Raw genomic sequence first — 27,642 nt, forward strand, 5'->3', positions numbered from 1 at the left:
GGGCTTCATCTATTAGGACCATAATCTTTTTGCTTTCTTTCTTACACAAAAACTGAAACATTAACCGTTTCTTAGCTAACAGAATTTCTTGGTTCAAAGATCTCAACTTTTTTTTCAAATCTATAAGTTTTCACAATATTAACAATTTGCTTACAATAGAGAATGTAATATAAATAAGATATATAAACTGTAATAATTACTCAATTTCTATACGGGCCATTTTGCATTAATTTGTTGCTTGAGTCAATTTAAAGATTCTTTTTAAAAATCAATTTAAAAAAGACCATATATATTTATAGCACCTCGAAAGTTTATCCATTAATTAAAGTAGATCATTAATTGGGCTAATCCCAAAAGGGTAAGCTTACTCTATCATGCTTGTAGTTTGATTGGTAAGACATACTAATTGATAAAATAAATCAACTTTACCAGATGTTTTATTTTATCATACTTGATCTACACCCTACATTCTGTCAATTATTTAAGAGTAAACAGGTCTTATTGTTTGGGTTTTTAGTAAAAATATGTCCCTCTGTTTAAGGTTAGTACTCATCATTTCATTCTTAGGAATAAAATGTTTTGCAAAAGTTTCTAGCAATCAGAATATCAACGTGACAGCCAAAATGACACGTCAATCGAGTAATCGACGTGTAATTTTGGGTAATCGACGTATAATTCACATTGTCACGTTGATATTCCGATAGCCAAATGTTTTTTGCGAGACATTTTTTGGTAAACACACCAATTGGTGGGACAAAATCGACCATTTACTCATATTATATAATCATTCTCCAATCTATAACAAAATTCCAAAACTACATTCAGTGTATACATATGTGTGTGGGGGTGTCAATATGCCACATCTAGATGTTCAAAGCCTTATCTAAACTGAATGGCTCATCAAAGTTGCAGTTTCTTGGACCACTCTTGATACATCAACCACTTCACTATCAACATAAAAACTTTTACCATTTTGGACTTTGACAGCTAACTACTAAAACCATCTTTAGAGAGTGATGAGCAATTAGGCATTATGTGTACCAATCAAGAAAGCAACTATTTAACAGCAATAGATTCACTCTTCAGACAAGAGAGATAAAGGCATTTAATAGCATTTTGGATTATTAGATAGAAATGTACTGAACTCGAATGGAAAGAACGAGGATTCGGAGCCTGAAATACAACTAAAGGAATACAGCATACGGAACGAGGATAAAACAAATAGGATGGGGCGATTTTTTGCACCTTTTGCTTCATTCCTTACCATCAGCAGCACGAAGTGAGCCAAGCTGAACAGGAGCTTGCGTCCCCACCACTTTGGACGAACCATAAGTGGAGAGGTCGATGCCCTTAGCTTTCTCCTTCTCGAGTTGCTCCTTGATCCAGAAGTATGTGATCCTCAATCCATCCTGTGGAAATGTCGGGAATAAGAAACGAGATAACATGGATGTAGATAAGCGAGAAAATATGGATAAGTGTACCTTAAGTTTCATGGAAGGTGCCCAACCAAGTTTTTCCTTGATTAGAGTGTTGTCTGAGTTTCGACCACGGACACCCTCAGGCCCTGGAATGTGATGGATTGGGAGCTTCTTGTCATCAAAGCTCAGCACAATCTCAGCCATCTCGTTCATGCTCACCATCTCATCACTTCCAATATTGACAGGCTCCCGGAAGTCAGATTTCGTTAATCTGAAAATAATCGGTAAGATAAGCAACTCAGACCGCATAAATAATCTATATTCCAACTGAAACCTCTAGCTAAATGTAACATGAAAAGTAAAAGCAGCCTTCTTTATATCTAAACACTAACTCCAAACACCAAAACATAACAAATGAATATGTACCATCTGAGGCATTTGAAGGTTATTTTCTCCTTTCAAGCAATGAAAAAGATCAAATAAATTCTCTACCCAGCAGCATTATTCGGTTTTATGGTATAACAAAAAATCACACTATTATTCAGCAGTGATATTTGAATGCAAGAAACTCCACTTATTGGGTAAATTTCATACCTTAGAACACCCTCAACACATTCATCAATGAAGGTAAACGATCGTGTTTGCTTGCCATCTCCCCACATCTCAAATTTATCAGTAGCAGTCAGGGCTTTCCTACAGAATGCAGCTGGTGCTTTCTCCCTCCCACCTATTATAGCAACACATGATATACATCTTACACAACTTTATTCGCTTAATTTCTATTTTTTGGAACAATAATAATAAACATTCTAGTCTACCTTTCCATGTCCCGAATGGACCATAAATATTATGGAACCTTCCAATGCGGCACTCTATACCAAAGTCCTTGTTGTAGTGTTTACACAACTCCTCGGTGGCCAGCTTCTCTAGACCGTAAGCATCTTGAGGCTACAATCACCAAAATTCGGCTCATGTCAGTAATGGAAAATAACATGTAAAAACAATCTAATCGAGATAGGAGGCGAAAAAACCTCTGCAGGCCATGCATCAGCCTCCTTCAAGCTAACGTTGGTCTCCAACTGCTTAAATTCGGGATAGATACAAGCGCTGGAGGCATAGAAAAACCTATACCCCAAAATTAAAGTCTATTTCAGTTCTTGAATTCAAAATTACATTCTAGATGAATGATATCAGTTTTAAGAAAGAAGACCTTTTAATCCCATTGATCCTTGCAGCCTCAATCATGTTAAAGCTGATCATTGTGTTGTTGTACATGATGACCGAGTGGTTCGACTGGATGAATCCCATCCCACCCATATCAGCAGCAAGATTGAACACATGATCAACTTTTTCAGTAACTTTCAAACAGTTATCCATCACCCTCAGATCCACGAGATGGAATTCGTGACAGAACATGTCCTCAGGCATATGCTCATTTTTCTTCCAGTCGGAAGCAATGATGTAATGACCCTCGCTCTTGAGACGCCTAGCAATATGAGAAGCAATAAACCCACCAGCTCCTGTTATGGAAATCCGGAGCTTCTCCGAGGGCCAGTATGGCTCCCTCTCCAGCTCTTGGTAGGTGTACGCACCGTAAGTGGTTTCACCAACAGTTCCCATTCTGCAATAAGGATGGACTAATATTTACCAACCAAAAAGCAAGTAAACAAAGCAAGATAAAAACTTCACAACCAAATCTACAGAAAGAGGAGACATTGAGAACAGCCAAACAGAGCTGATATTGAATAAGTCAATCCACAAACGATATAGGCAAGTAAAATGAACAAACACCGAATACATGATTCATAAGCATAATAATGCCACATGGTTCGAACCAGTCCTTCAAAAATTCAAACCTAAGGGGGACAGAGGTGGCTCACTTCCTACAGGGAATGGAATAAACATAACAAGAAACATTAAAAATAATTGAATAGTTGTTTATTCAAAGTTATTATCTCTTAAGGATCAAAGAGAAACCTGAAACATATCCAACCAATACGATTGAAAAAAGAAAGAATAATGATGAATGCTTTGGCATTCAACTTTACATGTTGATAGATTACTCTTGCAACATAGATAATGGCATAACAACACTCATAACAGCAAGAAATGAATGTAAAAAGTCCAAAACACAACTCCATTCATCAACGAATATTGGACTTTGTTATTTGGCAAGAAATACAGCATATACACAAAACAAAAATGCTGCTCAAATTTCAAATGACAAATTCACTCAAACCGGTATGAAAAAAACAACTACTGGAATTCAAAGCCATCATCACTTCACACATTAATCAAAAGAGACAAACAGATTTTACAAGACATGGATTTTACAACACCTAGCTCAGAAATTGAGGGTTTCATCCAAATTAAAAAACAGATTACCACGTAAAATGCATGAATTTTGAAAACAAGCAACAAAACAAATGAAAGAGAAACTATTCAGGAATTAACTGGGAAAGAATCAATTACCTGAGGATGATTAGAGTAGAGATGCGAATAGAGGAAAATTCTGCAAATAATTATCTTTGAATTCGAATAGATATGTGCTCTATTATTGCGCTATTTATACACACAACTGAAGCCATTTTCCGAAATTGTGAGGACATAAAATGTAGGGGGCTTATAAAGATAATTTTGCTTTTGAAAGAAATAAATTTATGTGTTGTTCTTCTTGTTGTACTTTTTCCTCAATTAATCAATTTCCCCCCATTCAAATAAGTCACTCAATTCAGAAAATCGTCAAAGTTATGATTTTATCGGCCATTTATGAAGTTACGTGATATACTGGAATTTGACTAAATTTCATACTACATTCGTCCATAAAAATAGACAAAGTTGTAAATGACATAGGTTTTAATGCGCATGGTAAAGTAAGAGATGAGAAAAAGGTAGTGGAAGTAGTGTTAATGTATTTGTGATGTCCACATTTAGAATAATGTGCAGGGTTGGTATTTGATTAAAATTTTTCATATTTATAATTGGTCTAATTTTGGTGGAAGACACAAAATGATAAATTTAGTCAATTTTTTTTAGACGGAAGAAGTAGTTTTTTTAGTTATTTGCCCTTGACATTATTGGTGATTTGATAAAACTATTTCAAGCTATTAATAATTACAATAACACAAATGAATTTTTAAAAGTAACAAAAAGTACTTTGAATTATTGGCGATTAAATTAGAACGAGGTACGAAATAATAAAACACGAATCTGATTTACATAATTTAATATCAGTTTACATGAACGTAAATGATAAGATTAAAATAGGAATATAGTTTTATAAAAAAGGAGTAACGGATCGACTCGATACATACACGAACCTAATAAAACTTGACCATAAATTATTAAATTTGTGCGTATTCGTATCGTGTTGAAAATTTTAGGCCATTAGATTTAGCCATTTAGGTATAGTAAATTGACCAATATATATATGATATTGTAATTAGGACATCCACGAGGGGGCGCTCTAAGACGCGCCCTATATGTTTTAATATTGTTTTGTTAATTAATTTAAATGTTTTCAAATATATAATGCAAACTAATTTAAAAACACAACGAGTAACCAAAAACCGGCGAATATTGCATTAATAAATACACAAAAGTTACACGATTCAAGTTGGCTAATCTACGCAATTCCCAACTTTCGGCGCAACTCATCGATCAACCCCCGGGGAATTTCGGCTTCGGCGGGGTCCGTACACTTCTTGAAGGCCTTGTGCGTCTGCAACAACGTCTTCGCCATCGAGGTTGCTGCCAACGACTCATACGCGGCAGCCGTGGCGCTCGGGGCCGGGATCGGCGATGGCGCGGAGGCAGTCAAGGATGATGTCGCCGCCGCCTTCCCCTTGGCCTTCGCAGCCTTGACGCCTATGGGACGCAGGGAGGACATTGGTGTGCCGGTACAATCGTCCTCCATGTACGTCCGGTTGAGGTCCACCGGACGAGTTCCGCTTTCGCTGCTCGTGTAACCACCAGCTTCGGTGCTCTTCGTCCTCTTTGTCGCCCCTGTGTGCAGAATCCCGCCTTGAACTTCTGTTTGTCCCTCAAGAGCGGCCAGATGGCCTCGTGCTTGAAGTCATCGTACAGGGACTGGTACGACAACAACGCTTTAGTGCGCACGTCGCTCCCCTGCTCCCTCGCGCACTTCTCGTACTCCGACGAGAACAGGTTGATTTGTCTCTTCACCTGGTCCCAGTGCTTGCGGAGCTGCTCCCGTTGGCGCTTGTACGCGCTCGGCGGCTTCACCGCATTGTAGCGCTTGACGATGCGCTCCATGTACGCCTGCTGCCTCTGGTTGTTCGCGAATATCGGGTCCTGCGATATATCACCCAACACCTCGCCAAATACGAGGGTTTCATCCGGCTGGTAGTTTGTACGGCCGGGGGCGTACTCTTCACATACTCTCAGAGGTGGCAAATTCTGCGCGTGCTGTCGGTTCCGCTTCTTTTTCGCGGGGGCGGAAGTGGATGGGGTGGCGTCGGCGGCGGCAGATGGAGTATCGTCGGCGGCGGCGGCGCGTCGGGAGGGGGCGACGGGTCGGTTTGGTGACGGCTCCATGTCAGACAAACCGTACGATTCCGTGCTGAATTCGGGATCGTACTGTGCGTTGGCGTCGAACGGCAGATATTAGTCGGGTTCTGTACCCGGCCAACGCGCCTCCCCAAACATCGGACTGTTGGGACTTGCATCCATTTCGTCGAAATAATAAAAATGTGAGTTTCGAGAGTGAAATCGTGAAAATGAAACGTTACAAATGAAGGTGGGGTATGAGTATTTATACAAAAATAAAAAACGTGTGGCATCGCCCGCGACCATCGTCCGTCGATCCCGCAATGGGACGCCTGATGGCGCGGATGATAGCCTATCGTCCGACGAGCCCACAATGGAGTGGACGATGGCGGGGACGATATGTCATCGTCCGCGCTTCAACCGCGGACGATGCATCGGGCATGGGCGTAGGGCGCGGACGATGGCGGACACCCACAACGGGGCGGACGATGGCACGCATCGGGCGTGCCATCGGGCGTCCCATTGTAGATGCTCTAACTAATTATCAATTGTCTCGGGCATTTTTGTTAATTTTGAAATAGTTAAAGAGATGTTAGTGTGGTGCGCTCCCCAATAAACAAGAGAAATTAACAGGCTAATCAATACTTCAATACATTAATATCATAAATATTACAATTAATATCATTAATACCGGTAGTAAATTTGCTCCGATTGGTGTGACAATTTTAGTTTAAAACATGATGTATTAGTTTAAAACACAAATAAAACATTTTGTATGTATAGTGCAATTTTCCCGCTATTTTACTTTATTTTAACAAAAAAATAATAATTACAGTACATTATTCAATAGTAAGTGTGCCTTTCTCACTCGCAAAGCGATTGGGAAAATCCGATAAAATGCTTTATTACGTATTACTTTTTTTTATTCATTACTGTATTACATTTATTATTACCTGTTGTTTTGCTGTTAAGAGAATGCTAATATTTGGAGTAGCATATATTAGTGTGTTAAATCTCAGAACAGATCGGCTTAACCTTTTAATTAATCTCAAACCTGTGACAAACTCACCTTCCATATTTAGCATAATACACACATCGTGAAATCGTAGCCCACGAAAAGCATTGAACAAATGAAGAGCAATAAAGCAAGTACTCCTATATAACAACAATAGATTCAATGTTCATACAGAAGAGATAATAACATTGAACAACAAAGAATGAACCAGCTGCAGCTTCACAATACAAGCATATCATGTGTTATTAGATGGAAATGCACCGAACTCGAAGTCTCGAATGGAAAGAAGGCGGATTGATTAAGAGCCTGAAAGACAATTAAAGGCATACATAATACGGAACGAAGCATGGGCACATGGGATGGGCGGTTTTTTCGCACCTTCTGCTTCATTCTTTGCCATCAGCAGCACGAAGTGAGCCAAGCTGAACAGGAGCTTGCGTCCCCACCACTTTGGACGAACCATAGGTGGAGAGGTCGATGCCCTTAGCTTTCTCCTTCGCCAGTTGCTCCTTGATCCAGAAGTATGTGATCCTCAATCCATCCTGTGGAGATGTCGGATTTGAGATGAAACGGAAGTTGATAAGATAGAAAATATGGATAATGGTACCTTAAGTCTCATAGAAGGTGTCCAACCAAGTTTTTCCTTGATTAGAGTATTATCTGAATTACGACCACGCACGCCCTCTGGCCCGGGAATGTGGTGGATTGGGAGCTTCCTGTCATCAAAGCTCAGTACAATCTCAGCCATCTCGTTCATGCTCACCATCTCATCGCTTCCAATGTTGACAGGCTCGCGAAAGTCGGATTTTGTTAATCTGAAAATAGGGCCAAAGTTACATATAATTACTCCATAAGATAAGCAACTCGGACCTCATAAATAAACGATATACCACCTGGATCCTTTAGCTTAAAGTAGCATGAGAAGTAAAAGCCCTTTTTATAGTAAGTATCAAATTATGTAAACACCAACTCCAAACAATAAAAAAGGAACAAATAACAAGAAAATCACACTATCATTCAGCAGTGAAATATCAATGAAACGGAACTCCACTTTTTAGGCAAATTTCATACCTTAAAACACCCTCAACACATTCATCAATGAAGGTGAACGATCGTGTTTGCTTGCCATCTCCCCACATCTCAAATTTATCAGTCGCAGTGAGTGCTTTCCTACAGAAAGCAGCTGGTGCTTTCTCCCTCCCACCTAAATAGCAACACTTGATTAGATCTTACACAACTTTTTTTCTTTTTTGTTTAGTTTCTTGTTTTTGGGGAAGGGGGAGATGAAAACCTTTCCATGTCAACAACAATGATTAGCATTCTAGTTTACCTTTCCATGTCCCGAATGGACCATAAATATTATGGAACCTTCCAATGCGGCACTCGATTCCAAAGTCCTTGTTGTAGTGTTTACACAACTCCTCAGTAGCCAGCTTCTCTAGCCCATAAGCATCTTGAGGCTACGCCAATCACCAATATACGATCATGTCAGTAATGGAAAATAAAATGTAAAAACAATTTAATCGAGATAGGAGGCGAAAAAACCTCAGCAGGCCATGCATCAGCCTCCTTCAAGCTCACGTTGGTCTCCAACTGCTTGAATTCAGGATAGATACAAGCGCTAGAGGCATAGAAAAACCTATACCCCAAAAGTAAGTCCATTTCAGTTCTTTTCTTCAGATGTGTATCTTAGCGCATCAATTTTCGCACATGAAACCAACACCATATAAGTCAAAGAAGGGAACAGTTTAATTGCACAAGAATCTTTTTGTCTATAACAAATTTGAAATGTTCTGCATAAAAAAATGAAGATTATTCACTTCAAGTTACGTTCTATGTGAAAGATATCAGTTTTAAGAAAGAAGACCTTTTAATTCCGTTAATCCTAGCAGCCTCAATCATGTTAAAGCTGATCATTGTGTTGTTGTACATGATGACCGAGTGGTTCGACTGGATGAATCCCATCCCACCCATATCAGCAGCAAGATTGAACACATGATCAACTTTTTCAGTAACTTTCAAACAGTTATCCATCACCCTCAGATCCACAAGATGGAATTCGTGACAGAACATGTCCTCGGGCATATGCTCATTTTTCTTCCAGTCAGAAGCAATGATGTAATGACCCTCGCTCTTCAGACGCCTTGCAATATGAGAGGCAATAAACCCACCTGCTCCTGTTATGGAAATCCGGAGCTTCTCCGAGGGCCAGTATGGCTCCCTCTCCAGCTCTTGGTAGGTGTACGCACCGTAAGTGGTTTCACCAACAGTTCCCATTCTGCAATCAGGACGGACTAATATTTACCAACCAAGCCAATTAAACAAAGCAAGATAAACCACAGCCAAATCTACAAAGAGGAGAGAGAGAGGTTGAGAACAGCCAAATAGAGATAACACCAAACTCAGAATGAATAAGTCAATCCGCGAAAGATATAGACAAGCAAAATGAATAAACACCACATAATTATAACTCATCACATGATTCAAACTTTAGGGGGCGGATGTGGCTCACTTTCTTTCCTAAGAGAATAAACATAAGTAGAAGCATTACAAATTATTGAAAATCTTCATCATCAAAGGTTACACAATTTCTTTCCTAAGCATCAAAGAGAAACTTAAGACATATCAAACTAACATGATTAAGAAAAGGAAACGATAAACGATGAAAGCTTAGGCATTCAACTTTACATGATGCTGGAAAACAAGGAATTACTCTTGTTACATAGATAATGCATATCAACAGACTCATAACAGCTCACACAACTTCTTTCAATACAACACAGAACAAGAAATGAGTGCAAAATTCCTAAACACAACTCAATTCATCTTCACAGCATAAACACATAACAAAAATGCCTCTAGAAATTCAAATGCCAAATTCACATAAACTGGAATGAAGAAAACAGCTACTGGAATTCTAAGCCACCATCACTTCACCCATTAATCAAAACAGAGAAACGCAAGGCCTGAATTTTACCTAACCCAACTAAGAAATTGAGGTTCACTGCCAAATTAAGAAACAGATTACCACGCAGAAGGCATGAATTTCGAAAACAATCAACCACAAAAAATGAATGAAAAACTATTTACGAATTAAAGGGGCAAGAATCAATTACCTCAAGATGATATGCAGATACAGGAAAATGCTGCAAACAATTATCTTTGAATTTAAAAGCTATCTGCTCTATGATAGCGCAATATATACACACAACATTAGCTATTTTCCAAAATTGTGTGGTCAGAAACTGTACGGGACCTATAAAGATATGATTTTGATTTGGAAAAAAAATTACTACTAGTATTTTTCTTTTCTACTTTTACTGATACCACATTTATTTCTATTCTTCTGTTCTATTATTAGCGATTTATAAAAATTATTTACGTTTTTACTTATTGAATTATTTAATGTTTTAGATTGATTTTATTGAATGACTGAAAGCTTATATAAAAACTACAACTTTTACTTTTATTCACATTTCTCAAATATCATCATTATGAGTATCACTAATATTGTCTTAGTTCACAATCAATTTTTTTTATAGTTTAACATTATGAATTGTTCATAAAAATAATCAGTTATGAATTATTCATAAAAATAATCAATTTACATAATACTCCTTCTGTCCCACTAAATATAAAACAATTTATTTTTTCACTTGTGTTTCAAAAAAATAATACTATAATAATTAAAGTGGATAAAAAATAAAGTAAAAAAGAGAATAATATAAAAAGACTCTCCTCTACATTATTCTCTCTTAGTTTACTCGTATGATATCAGTTAAAGAGAAAGACGTTATGATATCGCACTTCCAAGCATCGAGTAGTCACTCAAATTGATTTGACGAACAATTAACAACTTGACAATGATTAATCTCACCAAATAATTGTCCTTTTAGAAGTAAAGACAAAAAAATTTCTCATGCACCAAAAACTTCGAAAATAAAAAACTAATCGTGATGTAAGCACGTACAATATAAGATATCTAAATGCTCTTTGGGTCTTCTATATATAGGATTATAGTTGGTGTATCAATATCATAGTTTTTGGTACGATTGCGAAAGTCTATTTTTTAAATTATTAATTAAAATATTGAATCTAATAAACTAAATAGTGTACCTTAAATCAGGAACAAATAAACGCATTTAGGCAACGTTAGCGGTAGAATTGGCTCAGAATTGATTTAGATTTTTTTTAGACAATCTTGAATTGCTCAAGATTAGTTCGATTCACTAACAATTTTTTTTGAATTAATTATATAATCCTATATCTTATAACTAGCTGCCATGTGAAAGATGGGAGTTAAAATAAAGAGTAAACTGTTGAAAAATCATAAAATTTGATTAAATTTTAATGTACTATCCGATAACAGTAAGAAAATAATGACATTTAGATATATGCTCAATTATCGCACAATAAAAACACACGGCCAGCTATGTGTAAAATATTGATGATATATATTTCAATTGAACGCCATCGTTTTGTTTATGAATAGATGACATTATTAATTCACTGGTGGTGATGTTTACATATAATATTCTTGGTTTTCATATTAGATAAAATTTCACCTCAATTTTTCTGTCATGTAATAATTGAGAATAAATTTAAATTTCTTTTTTTTACCAATCTTCATGAATTTGAATAAATAAAGTTATATATTCTGTGGATAAGTTAGATATTTTTCAAATACTACAAATATGATCTCATCATATGTATGATTTTGGTTTTCGATTATGAACATTTTTTTATATTGTTGGTCTTGCATTGCTTTCCAATGATATCATAGTAGTTGGGAAATTTCGAATTTGTAAAATTTAATAAAGTAGTAGGAAAGTGAGAGGACAATGCAAATAATGGAGAGGATTACCCTACCACCCAGATTCCGTATACGACGTCGTGTCAGTTATTGATTATAATTCACAATGGTATTTAATCATCAAATCGTTAATAATTTATAGTTTTATAGTATAATTGATGATCACATCCTTAACCTTTATTATTGATTTTAGAATCATCAAAATAAATATTTTGGGCCTTTAAATTTATCAGGTTAGTCCGCCGGTTTCAAACTGCATTGATGCACGTCCCTATCCTATATAAGGAGTAGTATATATCATGCAAAATATCACCCCATTTTTTTCACTGTTTCAGAGTTCTTCTTCTGTTTATAATTAATTTCTTCTTTTTGTCACTTAATTTTTGAGTAAGAAATCAATGTGGATCAGTGGAAGCTTGTTAACAGAGGAAAATTTTGATTTGGAATTCCTCATAATTCATAACTTAAATAGGCAACCAATTAACAAACAAACATACAAGTCTTATCATAGAATACAATTAATCAAGAGGGATGCTTAAGAAATTAATACTTATGTGAATTTCACTTTAGAAAAAGTAACCCATACAGGGAATTGAAACCAGCATCATGGATGAATATGAATTCAATCAATATGGCAGAAAATGGAGTGTTTAGCTTGGAAAAGAAAGCCTATGCTAGAGCAGTGGCACATTAGGGATCGAGGGGGTGGCCATCCTAAGACCACGACACGGGCTTAATTTTCTCTTATAGTCGGCTAAAACGCCATGGTCACCCTCAAGTCTGTCGCTTTTTTTTCTTTAAAGATAAAAGATATCAAACAATGTCGTTTTGAGATACTTTTAAAAATTTAGCAAAATTAGAATTATACTCATTATTATACTCCATCTTATTTTCTTTAATTTACATCGGATCCCCTAAAAATTAAGTTCTGGATCCGATATATATCCACCACTAGTTGGAAGGTTAGATGAAATTGATGGAAGGGTAACATTAGAGTGTCCACAATGGGGGAGCCGCGGCCGGCGGCCTTCGCGCGGCCCCCCATTGCAGAGAGCCGAGAGCCGGGGCGCAGGGCCGGGAGCCGAGGGTGAGCCGCGGCCGCGGCCTTCACGCGGCTGAGCCGTGGGAGCCGCTGCCCTCCACTGCAGCGAGCCACGTTTCGCGGCTGGGCCGCGGAATAATTTTTTTTTTTTTTTAAGTTTCGAAAATTATTTTATAAATATACACTCCCATTTCCATTTTTCCAACTCCATTTTACTTCCATTTTCCTCCATTTCCATTTTTCCAACTCTATTTTACTTCCATTTTCCTCCAATCTTTCCTTCCAATTTCAATACAACCTTGGAACTATGGATTCCGACGATGAACAATTCCAACAAGCGGTAGATCTGGAGTTCCAAAACCTTGTTGCAGCGGTGCAACGTGAAGCCGACGAGGCGGAAGATGCGGCGGAGGCGGCGGCGGCGGTGGCAGTCCCTCGGCCATTCTATCATCGGCGATTTTTCGACCGTGATCATACCGGGGCTGACCGCCGGTTGATGGAAGACTACTTCAACGAGAACGCCCGTTATCCGGCAGAAATTTTCCGTCGGCGGTTCAGAATGTTGCAACGTCTCTTCGTCCATATAGCGACGTGTTTGGCGCAGCGGTTCAGGTGCTTCAACTTGCGATATGATGCCTCCGGCCGACCCGGCTTGTCGACATACCAGAAGTGTACGATGGCAATTAGACAGCTTGCATATGCCGGGCCCGCTGACATGTTCGACGAATACCTACAGATGGGCGAAACGACTGCCCTACAGACGTTGAGGCAGTTTTGCAGGGGCATTAAGGATATCTTCAAGGGAGAGTATCTACGGAAGCCATCGGCTGATGATTGCCAACGTCTGATGGACATGCACGGGACTGTACATCATTTTCCAGGGATGTTGGGGAGCATCGATTGCATGCACTGGGAGCCGCGGCCCGTGGCCTTCACGCGGCCCCCCATTGCAGAGAGCCGAGAGCCGGGGCCCTGAGGCGAGAGACGAGGCTGAGCCGCGGCCGCGGCCTTCACGCGGCTGAGCCGTGTGAGCCGCGGCCCTCCACTGCAGCGGGCCGCAAAACGCGGCTGGGCCGCCGAATTTTTTTTTTATTTTCGAAAATTATTTTATAAAAATACACTCCCTCCCATTTCCATTTTTCCACATCTTTGTACACTTCCATTTCCTTCATTTTCACTTTCAAACACTACAAAAAATGCAAGGTGGAGATGGTAATTCCCCGGGGTATGGAGACTCGGGATACGGCAACTTCCCCAATCAGACGTGGAGTCCGCAATCGCCCCAATTCCGGGTCCAGCCATCCCAGCAGAGGAACTTGGTTCGCCAACCATCGGGGTTCGGTGACTACCGACCGAATATGGACGCGATCAACAACCCGTCCCAGCACTTCCAATCCTCTCAATTCCAATCCTCCCAATTCCAATACTCTCAGTCTCCTCTGTCTGAATCTGATAGATTCACATGGGAACAATTGATGGGTACACCGGAGACCCCGACATCCGGTAGTGTGGAGATGGAGGCCCCCACCGGGGGTCGCCGAACCGGCGGTGGTGGGGGGCGAGGCGGCGGCGGTGGGAGTGGGAGGCGAGGCGGCGGCGGTGGGAGTGGGAGGCGAGGCGGCGGCGGTGGGAGTGGGAGGCGAGGCGGCGGCGGCGGTGGAAGGTGAGGCGGTGGCGGTGCGAGGCGAGGCGGCAGAGAGACGGCGACCGGCGGTGGGCGAGGCGGAGACGGAGACGGAGAGCCGGCGACCGGCGGTGGCCGAGGCGGTGGTGATCGGCGGGGCGAGAAGTACAACGACGACGAATCCCTCGCTGTTGCGCGGGCTTGGGAGGCGGTCACGACGAATCCGGTCATCGGCACGGATCAGACCGACATTTGCTTCTGGAGGCGCGTCCTGACGGTGTACAACAGCTTCAAACCAGAAGGCAGTGCCTCCCGTGATGAAGGCCAAATCCGGAAGAAGTTCGGCCAGATCAGTAGAGCTGTGAAGAGGTTCAGGAACATTTACGAGAGACAGCTCCAGAATGCCGAAAGCGGCCGCAGCGAAGCCGACGTACGGGCGTTATCGTATCAGTTGTTTAATACTGAAAACTGGCCCAAGTTCACCTACTGGAATGAATACATGCTTCTCCGAGACTCCCCTCAATTCAAGGCGATTTGCGACGATGAGACCGGTCATACTGGGAAGCGGACAAAAACCGGGGCCGACGGCACCTACAGCAGTGGTACCGACTCACGTGCATTCGACCTGAATGACGATGTGAGAGATGAGCCCCCCTCGACAATGTCGAGGCGCCAGCGCCCGCAAGGCCAACAATCCGCCATCCGGGAAGCTAGATCCGCTTCCCAAGTCTCTCGGGCGAGCGCGACGACAGCGCACCCTTCAACACCGACCGCGGCGTTGACTCAAACACTGGAGGTGCAGATGATGAAGCAACTCCAGGATAACTTGTGCTTGTACGAGAAGTCGACGGACCCGATCACCAAGATGATGTACTACGACCTCATTCTTAGGTTGAGGTCGAAGTTGGGCTTCCCCGCTGGGTCGGCGACGGGCGAAGCAAGCGGCAGTGGGGCCGGTGTCGGCGGCGGTGGCGGTGAAGGAGGTGAAGAAGATGTGCCGGATTCCGATGACGCAACCGAGTAGGTAGCGGTGGCGTTTTTTTAATCTTTTTATGTTGTGTTTTTTAAAAATTTTCGTTGTAGAATTTTCCCCTATCAAAAATACGACGAAAATTTATCTATAATTCGTAACTTTATTAAATCATGTTTGATCCACAAATTATTAGTCTACAAAAAATTTAATATAGTTAAATTAAAAAATAGCATTAACCAAAAAGAAAATAAATTAAATTTTTTTTAGAGGGCCACATTTGGTGGCCCTTGTTATTTTTTACATTTGGTGGCTCTTGTTAGTTAATATTGACTTTTACCGTTGTGAAGGCCACAAGAGAGCCACGAATGGTGACCGGGCCACATTTGGTGGCCTTTGAAGGCCACCATTGTGGACACTAACATACATAACCATATTATTAATTGCATGTCGATGCTACTTGCTAGGTCTAGTCATAGTAACGTAGAATTCCACCCTACCATCGCATCCACCGACCAGCATCTAATGCACCATTTACTTTTCTTCGATCCAAATGCATTTCTTCACCCACACAAATTTACATATGTACAACTTTTCCAAGGCTAAGGATCCACATTCATGATTTGCTTTTTCCCCTTCTGTCTCTCTATGTTTTAGACAAGCTAGTAGTAGTAGTACCCATTTTCTTCTACGATTACTTTTCTTTTTCATCAAAAATCATATATTGCCACGTGGTCTGTCCACTCAGTCATAATTACAAAAACAGAGAAAAAGGAGATTAATAATATTTCTGGTTTGTCCGAACCATTGAAATTTTATTCTAGAACCTTTCCCGTAACAAAAATATTGAAAAATTCACACCCATATTTATGTTGAGAAAAGAGATTATTAAGTCCCAAGAAGATGCATGAGTTCCAAGAGTATTGGAAAATAAGAATAGCATTTATTATGATGTATGGTTCCTAGATACATTTATGTCTAAACTCCTATTTATACCCATGTATAATGTATCAAAACTCATCCAATGAATTCAGTTATTCAATCCAATATGGTATCAAGAGCAGAAGAAAAAATCGATCCGTGAGCCAATTCAAAAGTAGTTCTTTGGAACTCAGATTTTTCCACACGATGGGCTCCGGAGGGAGCTCCTAAAAGAGAATCCCGAACCAACCGCAGAGGATGCATTCGGAAGAGTAAAACAAGAAGAATCCAGGGAGGGGATTTGGAAACCAGCCACCCAAACCCTAGATTCGGGAATAGGCGGCGGGTTCGGTGCGAGACAACCACCACCACAACTCCAATTCCGAGGAATCCAGTCGCCTCCCCACAGCTCATCGGCGCTACCACCGCGAGGGAACTCCAACAATCGAAAGGGAGTTGACAAATCAAAACTCTATTGCACACATTGTGGGATGACCAAGCACACCAAGGAGACGTGCTTCAAACTCGTCGGCTTCCCGGAATGGTGGGAAGATGGTCACAAATCAAACAAGAACAACACCGGCAAGGGAAGAATCGCCGTCGGGCGAGAAGGAGCAGACGAGAGCTTTTTCCTAGCGGGCAACCAAGTGGCCGCCGGCGCTGGGAACGATGGCAGCCGTCCGATTGGGAGCTCAGCGGCGGGCAGCTGGTGGGGATCTGGTGGAGGAAGCGGAAAAGAGGAAGAAGCTGCTAAGGCGTCGTATACACGCTCAATTGAAGGTAAAGGGTTTGGGGCTTTGCCTCAAACCCTTGCTTTTTCTCACTCTCTCAATTTGCACCCCAAGAAAAGTGGTTTGTTAGGAAAAGAACCCCAAGTCACCCCAAAATTGCAAAACATGCCCTTTATGCATGCTGATATTCCAAAAACACCCCATATAGAATGTAGGAATCGTTTTTCAGTCCTAAATAATGATTTCGATATTTCAGTGGCTTGTAAAGTAAAAAAATCAGATATTAGGGATGAAAGGGGGTGGATATTTGATTGTGGAGCAACGGATACTATGTCATACGATAGGGCTGATTTTGGGGAATTATCAAAGTCAAAAAGAATATATATCGAGACAGCGGGAGGGGATCTTGTTCCGGTTGAAGGGGCAGGGACTATTCAAATATCTCCAACATTGAAAATTGCTAATTGTCTTTATGTTCCCACGTTATCACAAAAATTGATGTCTGTCTCCCATGTAACACGAGAACTCAACTGCAGACTCCTAATGCAACCGGATTGTTGTTTTCTACAGGATATTCGGACGGGGATGACGATTGGGCGTGGCACTGAATACCATGGGTTATACTATGTGGACGAGGTAGCTCAAACTGGCAGAGGGATGTTGGCTCACAGACCTACGGAACGAGAAATGTGGTTATGGCATAGGCGGTTAGGACATCCGTCCTTGAGTTATTTAAATATTTTATTTCCAAATTCTCCTAAAAGCTTCACTTTTGAATGTCAGACATGTGTTTTGGCAAAAAGTCACAGACAATCTTTTAAATCAAGTAATACTAGGGTTGATTCGGTTTTTTCTTTAATACACTCTGATGTTTGGGGTCCTTCGCCAATAGTTGGGGGAAATGGATTTCGATATTTCGTTCTTTTTATTGATGATTGCACTCGCATGACTTGGGTATATTTTCTTAGAAATAAATCTGATGTTTTTTCAAAATTCTCTGATTTTTATTCTATGATTCTTACCCAATTTCAAACCAAAATCAAGGTCCTTAGATCCGATAATGGGGGAGAGTATGTCAACACTAAAATGAGAGAGTTTTGTGCTGAAAAAGGTCTTATCCATCAAACATCATGTGCCTATACTCCGGAACAAAATGGGGTAGCTGAGAGGAAAAATCGTACAATCCTAAATATAACCCGAGCCCTTATCCTAGATTCCAAAGTCCCAAATTTTTTCTGGCCTGAAGCCGTAGCCACATCTGTATATCTCCTCAATCGACTTCCCACCAAAATTCTCGACCTTAAAAACCCTCTCCAAAAATTATCCACCATGTCTAAAATACCTCCTACCTTGTCCCTCGAACCTCGCATCTTCGGTTGTTCGGTCTTTGTCCATATCCCCAAACATGAGCGTAATAAATTCTCACCCTGTGCAGATAAGTGTGTTTTCATTGGGTATGGGGCTCATCAAAAAGGCTATAGGTGCTATAATCCAAAAACCCGCCAAGTTATCACCACAATGAACTGCACTTTCTTAGAAACTGAATTCTTTTACGCCACCCAACTTCCAAGTCAGGGGGAGAAGGAAATAAATACAATTGACTCGATAAGTTGGCTGCCTATGCCAAATAATCACTACTCTACCGAAGGACTACCAGAGCCAGCTACATCTGTCGCCGAGCATGCCACGAACACACCACAACCTATGGAGCTAGGTGACACCCCAACAGTACCCGTTCCGATATCTGAGGTAACCAACCTTGAGAACTCTGTTAATATTAGCACTGTTGCTACAGAAGAAGAACAGAGAGAGATTATAGATGAAGACACCGGACAGTACATTCGACCTATCCGAAGTACTCGTGGAATTCCACCCAAACGGTACTCACCTGAAAGAACGAGCAGAAGGTCAAAATATCCAGTGGGAAGTATGGCAAGAGCAAACTTAACCAAACTGGCCAGGGCATTTGAAGCTGCCCTCTATGAAGAGGAAATTCCACAAACAGTAAAGGAAGCATTAAAAATCAAGCATTGGAGGGATGCAATGATGGTAGAGCTAAAAGCCCTGGAGAGGAATAAAACATGGAAAAAGTGTCAACTTCCAAAGGGGAAACGGACTGTAGGTTGCAGATGGGTTTTTACTATCAAACGAAGACCAGACGGGTCCATCGAGAGATATAAGGCTCGCCTTGTGGCTAAAGGGTATACCCAGACATATGGAGTGGATTACTCTGAGACATTCTCACCAGTGGCAAAGATGAATACTGTCCGAGTATTACTCTCTATTGCAGCAAGCAAAGACTGGCCTCTTCACCAGTTTGATGTAACTAATGCTTTCTTACATGGTGAACTGAAGAAAGAAGTTTACATGGAGGCCCCTCCAGGTTTCGAAGAAGACTTCAAAGATGGGGAAGTCTGTCAATTGAAGAAAACCCTGTATGGCTTAAAACAGTCGCCCAGAGCATGGTTTGGGAGATTCACAGAGGCTATGAAGAAGTATGATTATCAACAGAGCAATGCAGATCACACTCTCTTCATGAAGAAAAAAGGGGATAAAATTACATGTTTGATAATCTATGTCGATGACATGATTATTACTGGAGATGACCCTAAGGAGATAGAGGAGCTCAAGAAGAACTTGGCCACTGAATTTGAGATGAAAGATCTAGGGGCACTTAAGTACTTTCTCGGGGTCGAGGTCTTGAGATCAAAGGAAGGGATCTTCATAAATCAGAAAAAATACACTTTGGATCTTCTGGCAGAAACTGGTATGATGGAATGTAAACCTGCAGACACACCAATTGCAGTTAATCATGGACTTCAAATCACAGAAGGAGCTCAACTAGCCGATAGAGAAAGGTATCAAAGGTTAGTTGGAAAATTGATTTATCTTTCACACACCAGACCGGACATAGCATATGCAGTAAGTGTGATAAGTCAATTTATGCACCGACCCCAAAGCGATCACCTTGAAGCAGCACTGAGAGTTGTTCGGTATCTCAAAGGTACCTTTGATCATGGAATAATGTTCAGACGAAGTGAGCATCTGGAAATCCATGGATATACAGACGCCGATTGGGCTGGAAACCCAGTTGACAGAAGATCCACTTCGGGGTACTTCACATTTGTTGGAGGGAACCTTGTTACATGGAAGAGCAAGAAGCAAAAAGTCGTAGCGCTATCAAGTGCAGAGGCAGAATTTAGAGGGATCAGAAATGGATTAACTGAGGTACTATGGCTGAGGAGATTATTGGGCGAACTAGGTTTTTTATCACAGAAGACGTGTCAAATTTTCTGTGATAATAAAGCCGCAATCAGTATCGCAGAGAATCCTGTCCAACATGATCGGACGAAGCATGTTGAAATAGATAGACATTTCATCAAAGAGAAAATTGAAGAGGGAATTGTTGAGTTCCCATTTGTTCGATCTGGAGATCAACTTGCAGACATTCTGACCAAGGCAGTAGGAGCAAGAAACTTTGCAGAGGCTCTTGGCAAGTTGGATATCGGGAATCCCGTTATCCAACTTGAGGGGGAGTGTTGAGAAAAGAGATTATTAAGTCCCAAGAAGATGCATGAGTTCCAAGAGTATTGGAAAATAAGAATAGCATTTATTATGATGTATGGTTCCTAGATACATTTATGTCTAAACTCCTATTTATACCCATGTATAATGTATCAAAACTCATCCAATGAATTCAGTTATTCAATCCAATAATTTATATATATAAAATCAATTTGCAAGAACATGGTACTTTCCCAACCCTATGATCACCAAGCTAACATTTCCTTTTTGTTGCCTTAACAAAAGGGATTATATCGACTTGTTCCGACCAATGATACTTCATCATCGAGAAACGAAAAAAAAGACTTCCACACATAAAAAAGACAAGAAAAGTAACACAACCACATCTCTTAATTTGATTATTACGTAAAAACCAAATTTTTCTAAAATTGAAGACATGATTAATCAAGGTCGAAGAGGGCTAGTCACGGGCACATGAACCGGAAACTCATCGATCTCGTCCATCCACGGGCTCTTCTCCTTAGCCGGATCAACGGTCCTCAGCGCCCTCCACACGCCACTGTTACACTTAAAACCCGACCCGAACGCAATCTGCCACACCCGATCCCCCCTCTTGATCCGCCCCTTGGCCTCCGCGTACGCCAGCACGTACCACAGCGAGCTGCTCGACGTGTTCCCGAACCTATACAAGGTCATTCTAGAAGGCTCCATGTCCCACTTGCTCAGATTGAGATTCTTCTCGAGCTCGTCCAGCACGCCCCGCCCGCCCGTGTGGATGCAGAAGTGCTCGAACGCGAGCTTGAAGTCGGGCACGTAGGGCTTCACCTTCATTTTTAAAAGCTTTTTTGCGATGAGTGTCGCCAGGAAGAGAAGCTGCTCGGACATGGGGAGGACGAGGGGTCCGAGGGTGGTGATGTTGGTCTGGAGGGCCTCTCCCGCGACGGTCATGAGGTCGCGGGAGAGGGAGATCCCGAGGTGGCCCTCAGGGTCCTCCTCCTGGACCACGCACTTGAAGGAGCAGTCGTCCGCTCCTTTATGGGTGCGGAGGGTGTGGGAGAGCTCGTATTTGGAGCGGCGCCGGTCGGAGGCCTTGTTGGAGAGGAGGACGGCTGCGCCGCCCATGCGGAAGAGGCAGTTGGGGAGGAGCTTGGATCGCTCCTTGCCGGCGTAGTACATGTGGGTGTTGCATTCCATGCTCATTACTAGGGCGTATGTGTTTGGTTGCACCTGTTTTTTTTTCACAACTTAATTAGTTAGTTAGGTCATTCATGGCTTGCTATATTTGGTTATAGAGGTGCATAAATATAATTTGGGATCATCATAATAATTTATTCCGTTGGTCTAGTCTGACATTAAATGTCTCATTTACTTTTTACTATAATTAATAGTACATAGATCTCATATGCATCACACTAGCTTATTAAATTCAAGTTTCATTTCATTCACATTTCTTAAAACTAATATCGATTCCAAACAGGACAATTCTTTTTACAAAATTGACTATAAAAAAATGGTTTGATGGTGTGATGAGCAAATGATCAAGCATGGGAATGAAAATATGATAAAATGCCAAGATTTGAACTCAAATCATTTCCGGAGATTTGTTCCAGTATGAGAAAAAGACTCGAGGCAGCATACAGCAAGGTTCGTCACAGTCGTACTTCTGCAGAAACATAGACATAAAAAAAATACAGATCTTGACTTTGGAGTCTCACACAATTCCTATGTTTTTAACAAGTTAGGTAAAACATGCTCTACATTAAAAACAAACCAAACATTGACCCACTAATAAAAGATCTTGTCCTCAATCAAATCAAATTGATGCAAACAACCACCCTAAATTTAATCACATACACACTCCAAAATGGGCCTAATCCAAGTCACTCACATCTAATTCTATGAAAACGTAGTACTTCATTAATCATAATCTATAATTAATTATTTGACGGACGCCGGAAAAAATATCGATAGTACCTGCAGAAGGCGCTTCGCGAGGTCAATCGAAATGAGGCCTGCGCTGCAGCCCATCCCTCCCAAATTGCAGCTGACGATATCGCCCCTGAGCTTATACCGGTTGATGATCATCGAAGCCAGCGACGGAATCGGGTTGAAGGATGAGATATTCACCATCAAAATCCCTATATCCCTCACATTCACCTCCGTCTTCGCAAATAGCGCATCGATCGACCCGAATATCACCATCTCCGCCTCCTCCTGCGCGCACTTGAAAGGCCGTTTTGGCGGGAAGTCCTTGAGGCCCAGGGCGTAGGTCCGGTCCCCCAGCCCGGACCTCTCTAGAACCTTCCGGACGAAGGCCGCGCTCTCATCACTGACAATTGTGGCCACCTGTCAATCAGTCAGTCAGGAATTCCTGTCATTATCTAATGATACGCAGATAATAATAATAATAATAATAATAATAATAATAAAAAAGTTGAGCATTTAAAACATGATAGTAAGAGACCTTTTCGGCCACCATGTGGCGGGTACACTCAAGGGAGGGGTCGGGCTTGTAGCAGGCGAAGTCGACGAGGTAGACCTTCCTCGGGCGGCTCATGAGGTAGATGGTGGCGAGGACCGCGATGAGGGACGTGCTGGCCAGGACGGCGAGCACGTTGTAGCGGAGGTGGTAGCTGAAGAGCTGCTGGAGCTCCTCCACCTGCGTCATCGACAGCTTGGCGGCGGCGGCGAGGAGGAGGGGGGGGATTGTGAGGAGGTACATGGCGTTGGAGATGAGGTAGTGGTACCCTAGTTTTACGTATTTTAGGCGGATTGATCGCCGTAATTTGGCGTCGGAGGCGGCGGTTTTCTCTTCTCCCATTTCTGATTCTTCTGTTGCAGAGTGAGTGAGAGAGGGAGGGGGAGTTGGGAGAGGTAATGTGCTAAGTTGAGACAGGGGAGCTTTATATTAATGGGGATGGCTTGATTTTCATGTTACATTTCGTTGAATTTGGGTATTTTTAATGTCCCATGTGTGTATTCAATACCCATTGATGATATATAGGGAAATAGGAGATGTATTGCAGTAAGTATAGCAGGGAACTTTGTTTCATATTGTGTTTATGTATATATATGTGTCGACTATGAAACCAATTTAGTGTTATAGTTAGTGGAGTTATAGAAATTTATGAAATTCTATTTTAAAATTCATTGGGGATAAGTGGAGTAGTCTAGTTGCACGTAGACTTATATCAAGAATGAATGTAGGCAGGACAGGGTCGTAAAATACCATTACATTCGGTCTTTCGAGCTGTCGCCGATTTCACGACAACTCTATCTTTGCCAAATGTACAATACATTCCTTACATTCATTTTTATACCAGGATAAATTCACCGGTTAAGATCTCTTAAATACCCGAATACTAAAGTTTTGATGTGGTCGTGTGGTGTGTTTGTATATGGAGGCGTGTATCTTAGTTTATTTGTGTAAGGAATTGTTGATATACTTAGTGGGAAGATTTGCGTTTTAGTGATGGGGATGATATCTATCACATCCATGATCATCTTCACCATTGGGATACATGTCGTCTGTAATGCTATCTTCGGCATCATTCAATTTTAGGTGGTCCATGGGTGTAGTCTTGAGCCTCATTGGCGTAGGCAGAAAGTTCGAATCAATGGTCGTACCTGCGAAAAAGAAAAGGTTCTATTAACATACTATGTCATCGGTAACTTTTTTTTATGTTCGACCACGAGTTATATGCTCTGGATCCGCTACTGATTTATATAATATTTCCAAATTCTCATTTCACTAGTGTGAGATATTTTGTTTGTTTTATTTGCCAACAATAACCGATGTGAGATATTTTGTTTGTTTTATTTGCCAACAATAACCGATATAGTTGTTTTTTTCTTTCAATTCTATCTTGATCTGTCGACTTTAACCATATTATTACCATACAAGAAAATGTATAAACCTTTCGATAATAATTTTGAGTACTTGATAGTTTAGTAGGACCGTCACAAATTTTACATGGCTTGAAAACGAAATACATGTGTAAACAGACGTGTACTCTTTTCCAATGAAAACAACATTGGTCTTTTGGAGTTTTGGGACCGAAAATTTAATCAAAGAATTCGGAAGACTTAGGTTAGGATTTAAAATATTAATCCATTTTTACATTGTATTCCACGTCACAATTCTACTTAATTTGTCTTTCAATTAGGCTTATAATTCGAGTGTTAATAATGAAAATCGATAGCTCATGACTATATAACTAAGCTTTAATTATAAGATGAGCTACTATTTTAATAAATCAATGATACTTTACAACATGTTTAATATAAGTATTTTAACTATTTTTCTTTGTGAATTTCATAAAGACATTGAATTTAATAGGTGATGGTAGGGCAGGTTCTTGTAGCTTTCTAAAATGAAGCCATTCACCAATACTAGTAAATGGTTACACAGTGATCACATGGTCCCTCTGTAAAAGGTTTCTTTAATATAAATATATTATATACATATGTATAAGTATTTTTATAAATATAGGACCTACCCTCTTCTTATATATGTAGGTGAATTTACTTGAGTTCGTTGAGGAATAAATTCAGAATGGTACTATCGATGTCAAGCTTGTTGGGGATTTTAAATAATTTAATTATATGTCTGTATGGGCAAATTTAATTTTTATGGCTTAACATATCTCAGTAACATAGTATGGGCATTTAAAGTACAATTGTGAATTCTCTAAAAACTTGAATTGGCTCTCTGTAGATGTAAGAAAAGCATTTAATTCTCGGCAACTATAGTTGACTACTAGAACTTGATCATAAATATATAGGTAAATGGTCAATTATATCTGAAATTACAGGTCGATTGAGTAATTGATGTACCGCTCCATCATATTTTAATTGATGAATTTTGTTCAAATGTTCCACTTTAAATATGACATATTTTTAAAAATTTATGGTTGTACATTTTCAGATAAATACTCCAAAAAATGGATAAAATTGACAATTAACCATAAATATACATTTAAAAGAAAGTAAAAAAGGACAGCTAGTTGATGAAAGACATAAAATATGAGATTTTTTTTTTAATTTCCCAAAATGTAGAAAAGATTTAACTTTCGCATTCAATGGCGTTAGATGTCGCAGTCTAACAAGAAAATTTGGAATTGAATTTTCATTATTTGTGCAATTATGGACAAAGAGACAGAATAATATAAGGAACAGACAAAATGATCTTTTAGATTACTCTGCATTTTCGATCTAATAATGTAAATATTGGGGCTTCAAATCGAGTAATCGTTAGGTGTCTCAGTCTCAATTGGTACTTTTATTGGGATTAAAAGTTTCATGTTAATCTATTTGTGGGTTAATGACAACTTGCCTTGTATAATTACACTCGATTTGTAGTGTACAATTTGAAATAAAAGTCTTGCATTTTATTCCAGCAAGGAGAATAATCAAAATCATTTTACAGAAAGGTTTCATTTATATGGAGTCTGGAAAATAAAGGGTATAAGTCATAAGAGTATTGATCTAAAATACGTCTAATATTAAGTAAAGGAATCAGAATTTTCAAAAAGTCAGGTGCTAAAAAAATTAAAAATAACTATAATATCAAAATTTTAATTTTATATATAAGGCAATTCACAAATTTTATGAAAAGTTAAATGATAACTGTTTACGACTGATAGCAATTTCCTGAAACTATAAAATATTAGTCAACATAATCATTTTTTGAAAAATTATGTCTTTATTTATATACAACTAAGATCATTCCTCCATTTGTATTCCATTCTATTTCTAAAATCTTTTTTGGTAAGTTTGATTAAATTATACATATATGTTATGGGAAGAAAAGTTTTTATATAGCCTTCCCTCTTACATAAATATACATGTGGTTTAAATAATACTCCCTCCGTGCACTCTATTTGACTTAGCACGAGTTTAGAATAATGTAATGAAAGTGAATGAAAAAAATAGCGAAAAATCAGTCCTACTTTTATATATTAATTTTATAATAAAATGTGTATGAGATAAAGTTAGTGGAATGTAGAACACATTATCAAAAATACAGTAAAATACCAAATGTGACATTTATAAATCGATAGACAAAATTGACAAAATATAATGATTATCGGTGAACCAGTATATGTTTAAGCCTTAGATTTGAAATAGTTAAGCTGGAATATACTAATGATTGTATTAGTACAAAATTTCATATTGTTACCTAATTCGCGATTTCTTTGTAAGAAAAAATAATTTGAGGCATTGATTATCTCTCCGTCCCAGATAATTCGTCACCATTTGACCCAGCACGAGTTTTAAGAAATGTAATAGAAAATGGGTTGAAAAATATGGTGGCATGTGGGTCCTACTTTTATATATTAGTTTTATAATAAAATGTGAGTGTGAATAAGTTAGTGGAATGCAAGGTCTACAACTAAAAATGGTAAAAGTGAAATGTGACAAATTTTTAGGGACGGACGGAAAAAGAAATAAGTGACAAATTTTGAGGGACGAATGGAGTATAAATTATAAACTTTAGTTGAGTTAGTCTAAAAAGGTTTAAAACATATAAATATCATATGTTTGAAATAGATGTGACGAATAAGAGATATGTACGAGTTATATATATGATGTCAATTTATATAAATGGTAATTTTAGTCTAAAGAGGTCAAAACATATTACTAATTCGTAATGGGCTCAAATGTCTAATATCCAATTAAACAAATCCCCATATAATTGTAATGCAGTTACAGAAAGACTAGAAACTAATAAAACAAAGGCCCATATAAATGGTAATGGACTCAAATATCTAATACTACTACAGGAAAGGCTTTGCTAATAAATCAAAGCCCAAGTGCTTGGGCTCTAGCTAATGTTATCTTTAATTTTATTCACCAGAGAGGAGTGATCTTACTTAAACTTCAAGTAGAAGGAAATGATTTTGTATTTTGTGATGATAACAATTTGATTGGGCCACAATGTGTATGAGTTTTGGGTGTCAGGAGAGCCCAACAAACTGCACTAGGCGTTAGAGAAAGCTTTGGGCTTTATTGATATATAAATGGTAGAATAGGGCCTTGGACAAGGATCCATTGTTAGCACTTTAACCACTT

General features: G+C 39.7%; 3 protein-coding genes across 4 annotated transcripts; all 3 read right to left on the minus strand.

Annotated features, from left to right (window-relative positions):
* Positions 1-1,096: 1,096 nt before the first annotated feature.
* LOC121777197 (GDP-mannose 3,5-epimerase 2-like) lies at positions 1,097-4,026 on the minus strand. The gene is made up of 7 exons (XM_042174374.1): positions 3,891-4,026; positions 2,629-3,039; positions 2,450-2,543; positions 2,237-2,366; positions 2,013-2,145; positions 1,482-1,689; positions 1,097-1,409 (listed from the first exon to the last, which is right to left on the minus strand). Exons 2-7 carry the CDS (start codon positions 3,036-3,038, stop codon positions 1,254-1,256), a joined length of 1,131 nt encoding a protein of 376 aa, XP_042030308.1. The 5' UTR covers position 3,039; positions 3,891-4,026; the 3' UTR covers positions 1,097-1,253.
* A 3,032-nt stretch (positions 4,027-7,058) lies between these two features.
* On the minus strand, positions 7,059-10,206 carry LOC121777196 (GDP-mannose 3,5-epimerase 2-like). Of its 2 annotated transcripts, XM_042174373.1 has the most exons (8): positions 10,059-10,206; positions 8,810-9,220; positions 8,488-8,581; positions 8,273-8,402; positions 8,014-8,146; positions 7,550-7,757; positions 7,321-7,484; positions 7,059-7,248 (listed from the first exon to the last, which is right to left on the minus strand). In XM_042174373.1, the coding sequence occupies exons 2-7, from the start codon at positions 9,217-9,219 to the stop codon at positions 7,329-7,331; spliced, it is 1,131 nt and encodes a 376-aa protein (XP_042030307.1). In that variant the 5' UTR covers position 9,220; positions 10,059-10,206; the 3' UTR covers positions 7,059-7,248; positions 7,321-7,328. The 2 variants fall into 2 exon arrangements, with proteins under 2 accessions (XP_042030307.1, XP_042030306.1); XM_042174372.1 differs by having other exon boundaries at positions 7,059-7,484.
* A 10,734-nt stretch (positions 10,207-20,940) lies between these two features.
* Positions 20,941-23,609, minus strand: LOC121776518 (3-ketoacyl-CoA synthase 11-like). The gene is made up of 3 exons (XM_042173685.1): positions 23,033-23,609; positions 22,543-22,914; positions 20,941-21,795 (listed from the first exon to the last, which is right to left on the minus strand). The coding sequence occupies exons 1-3, from the start codon at positions 23,387-23,389 to the stop codon at positions 21,013-21,015; spliced, it is 1,512 nt and encodes a 503-aa protein (XP_042029619.1). The 5' UTR covers positions 23,390-23,609; the 3' UTR covers positions 20,941-21,012.
* Between the last annotated feature and the right edge of the window lie 4,033 nt (positions 23,610-27,642).

The sequence above is a fragment of the Salvia splendens genome, chromosome 18, assembly GCF_004379255.2.
Source record: "Salvia splendens isolate huo1 chromosome 18, SspV2, whole genome shotgun sequence".
Lineage (NCBI taxonomy): Eukaryota > Viridiplantae > Streptophyta > Magnoliopsida > Lamiales > Lamiaceae > Salvia > Salvia splendens.

Excerpts from the sequence above, each read along its gene's own strand:
- LOC121777197 (XM_042174374.1), bottom strand. The coding sequence starts at position 3,038 with ATGGGAACTGTTGGTGAAACCACTTACGGTGCGTACACCTACCAAGAG. Across the intron at positions 2,544-2,628 it reads AGGATCAATGGGATTAAAAG|GTTTTTCTATGCCTCCAGCG; the intron begins GTCTTCTTTCTT and ends TTTGGGGTATAG. Across the intron at positions 2,146-2,236 it reads TCCATTCGGGACATGGAAAG|GTGGGAGGGAGAAAGCACCA; the intron begins GTAGACTAGAAT and ends TTGCTATAATAG.
- LOC121777196 (XM_042174373.1), bottom strand. The coding sequence starts at position 9,219 with ATGGGAACTGTTGGTGAAACCACTTACGGTGCGTACACCTACCAAGAG. Across the intron at positions 8,147-8,272 it reads TCCATTCGGGACATGGAAAG|GTGGGAGGGAGAAAGCACCA; the intron begins GTAAACTAGAAT and ends GTTGCTATTTAG. Across the intron at positions 7,485-7,549 it reads CACCTTCTATGAGACTTAAG|GATGGATTGAGGATCACATA; the intron begins GTACCATTATCC and ends ACATCTCCACAG.
- LOC121776518 (XM_042173685.1), bottom strand. The coding sequence starts at position 23,389 with ATGGGAGAAGAGAAAACCGCCGCCTCCGACGCCAAATTACGGCGATCA. Across the intron at positions 22,915-23,032 it reads GCCACATGGTGGCCGAAAAG|GTGGCCACAATTGTCAGTGA; the intron begins GTCTCTTACTAT and ends ACTGATTGACAG. Across the intron at positions 21,796-22,542 it reads TCGCGAAGCGCCTTCTGCAG|GTGCAACCAAACACATACGC; the intron begins GTACTATCGATA and ends AAAAAAAAACAG.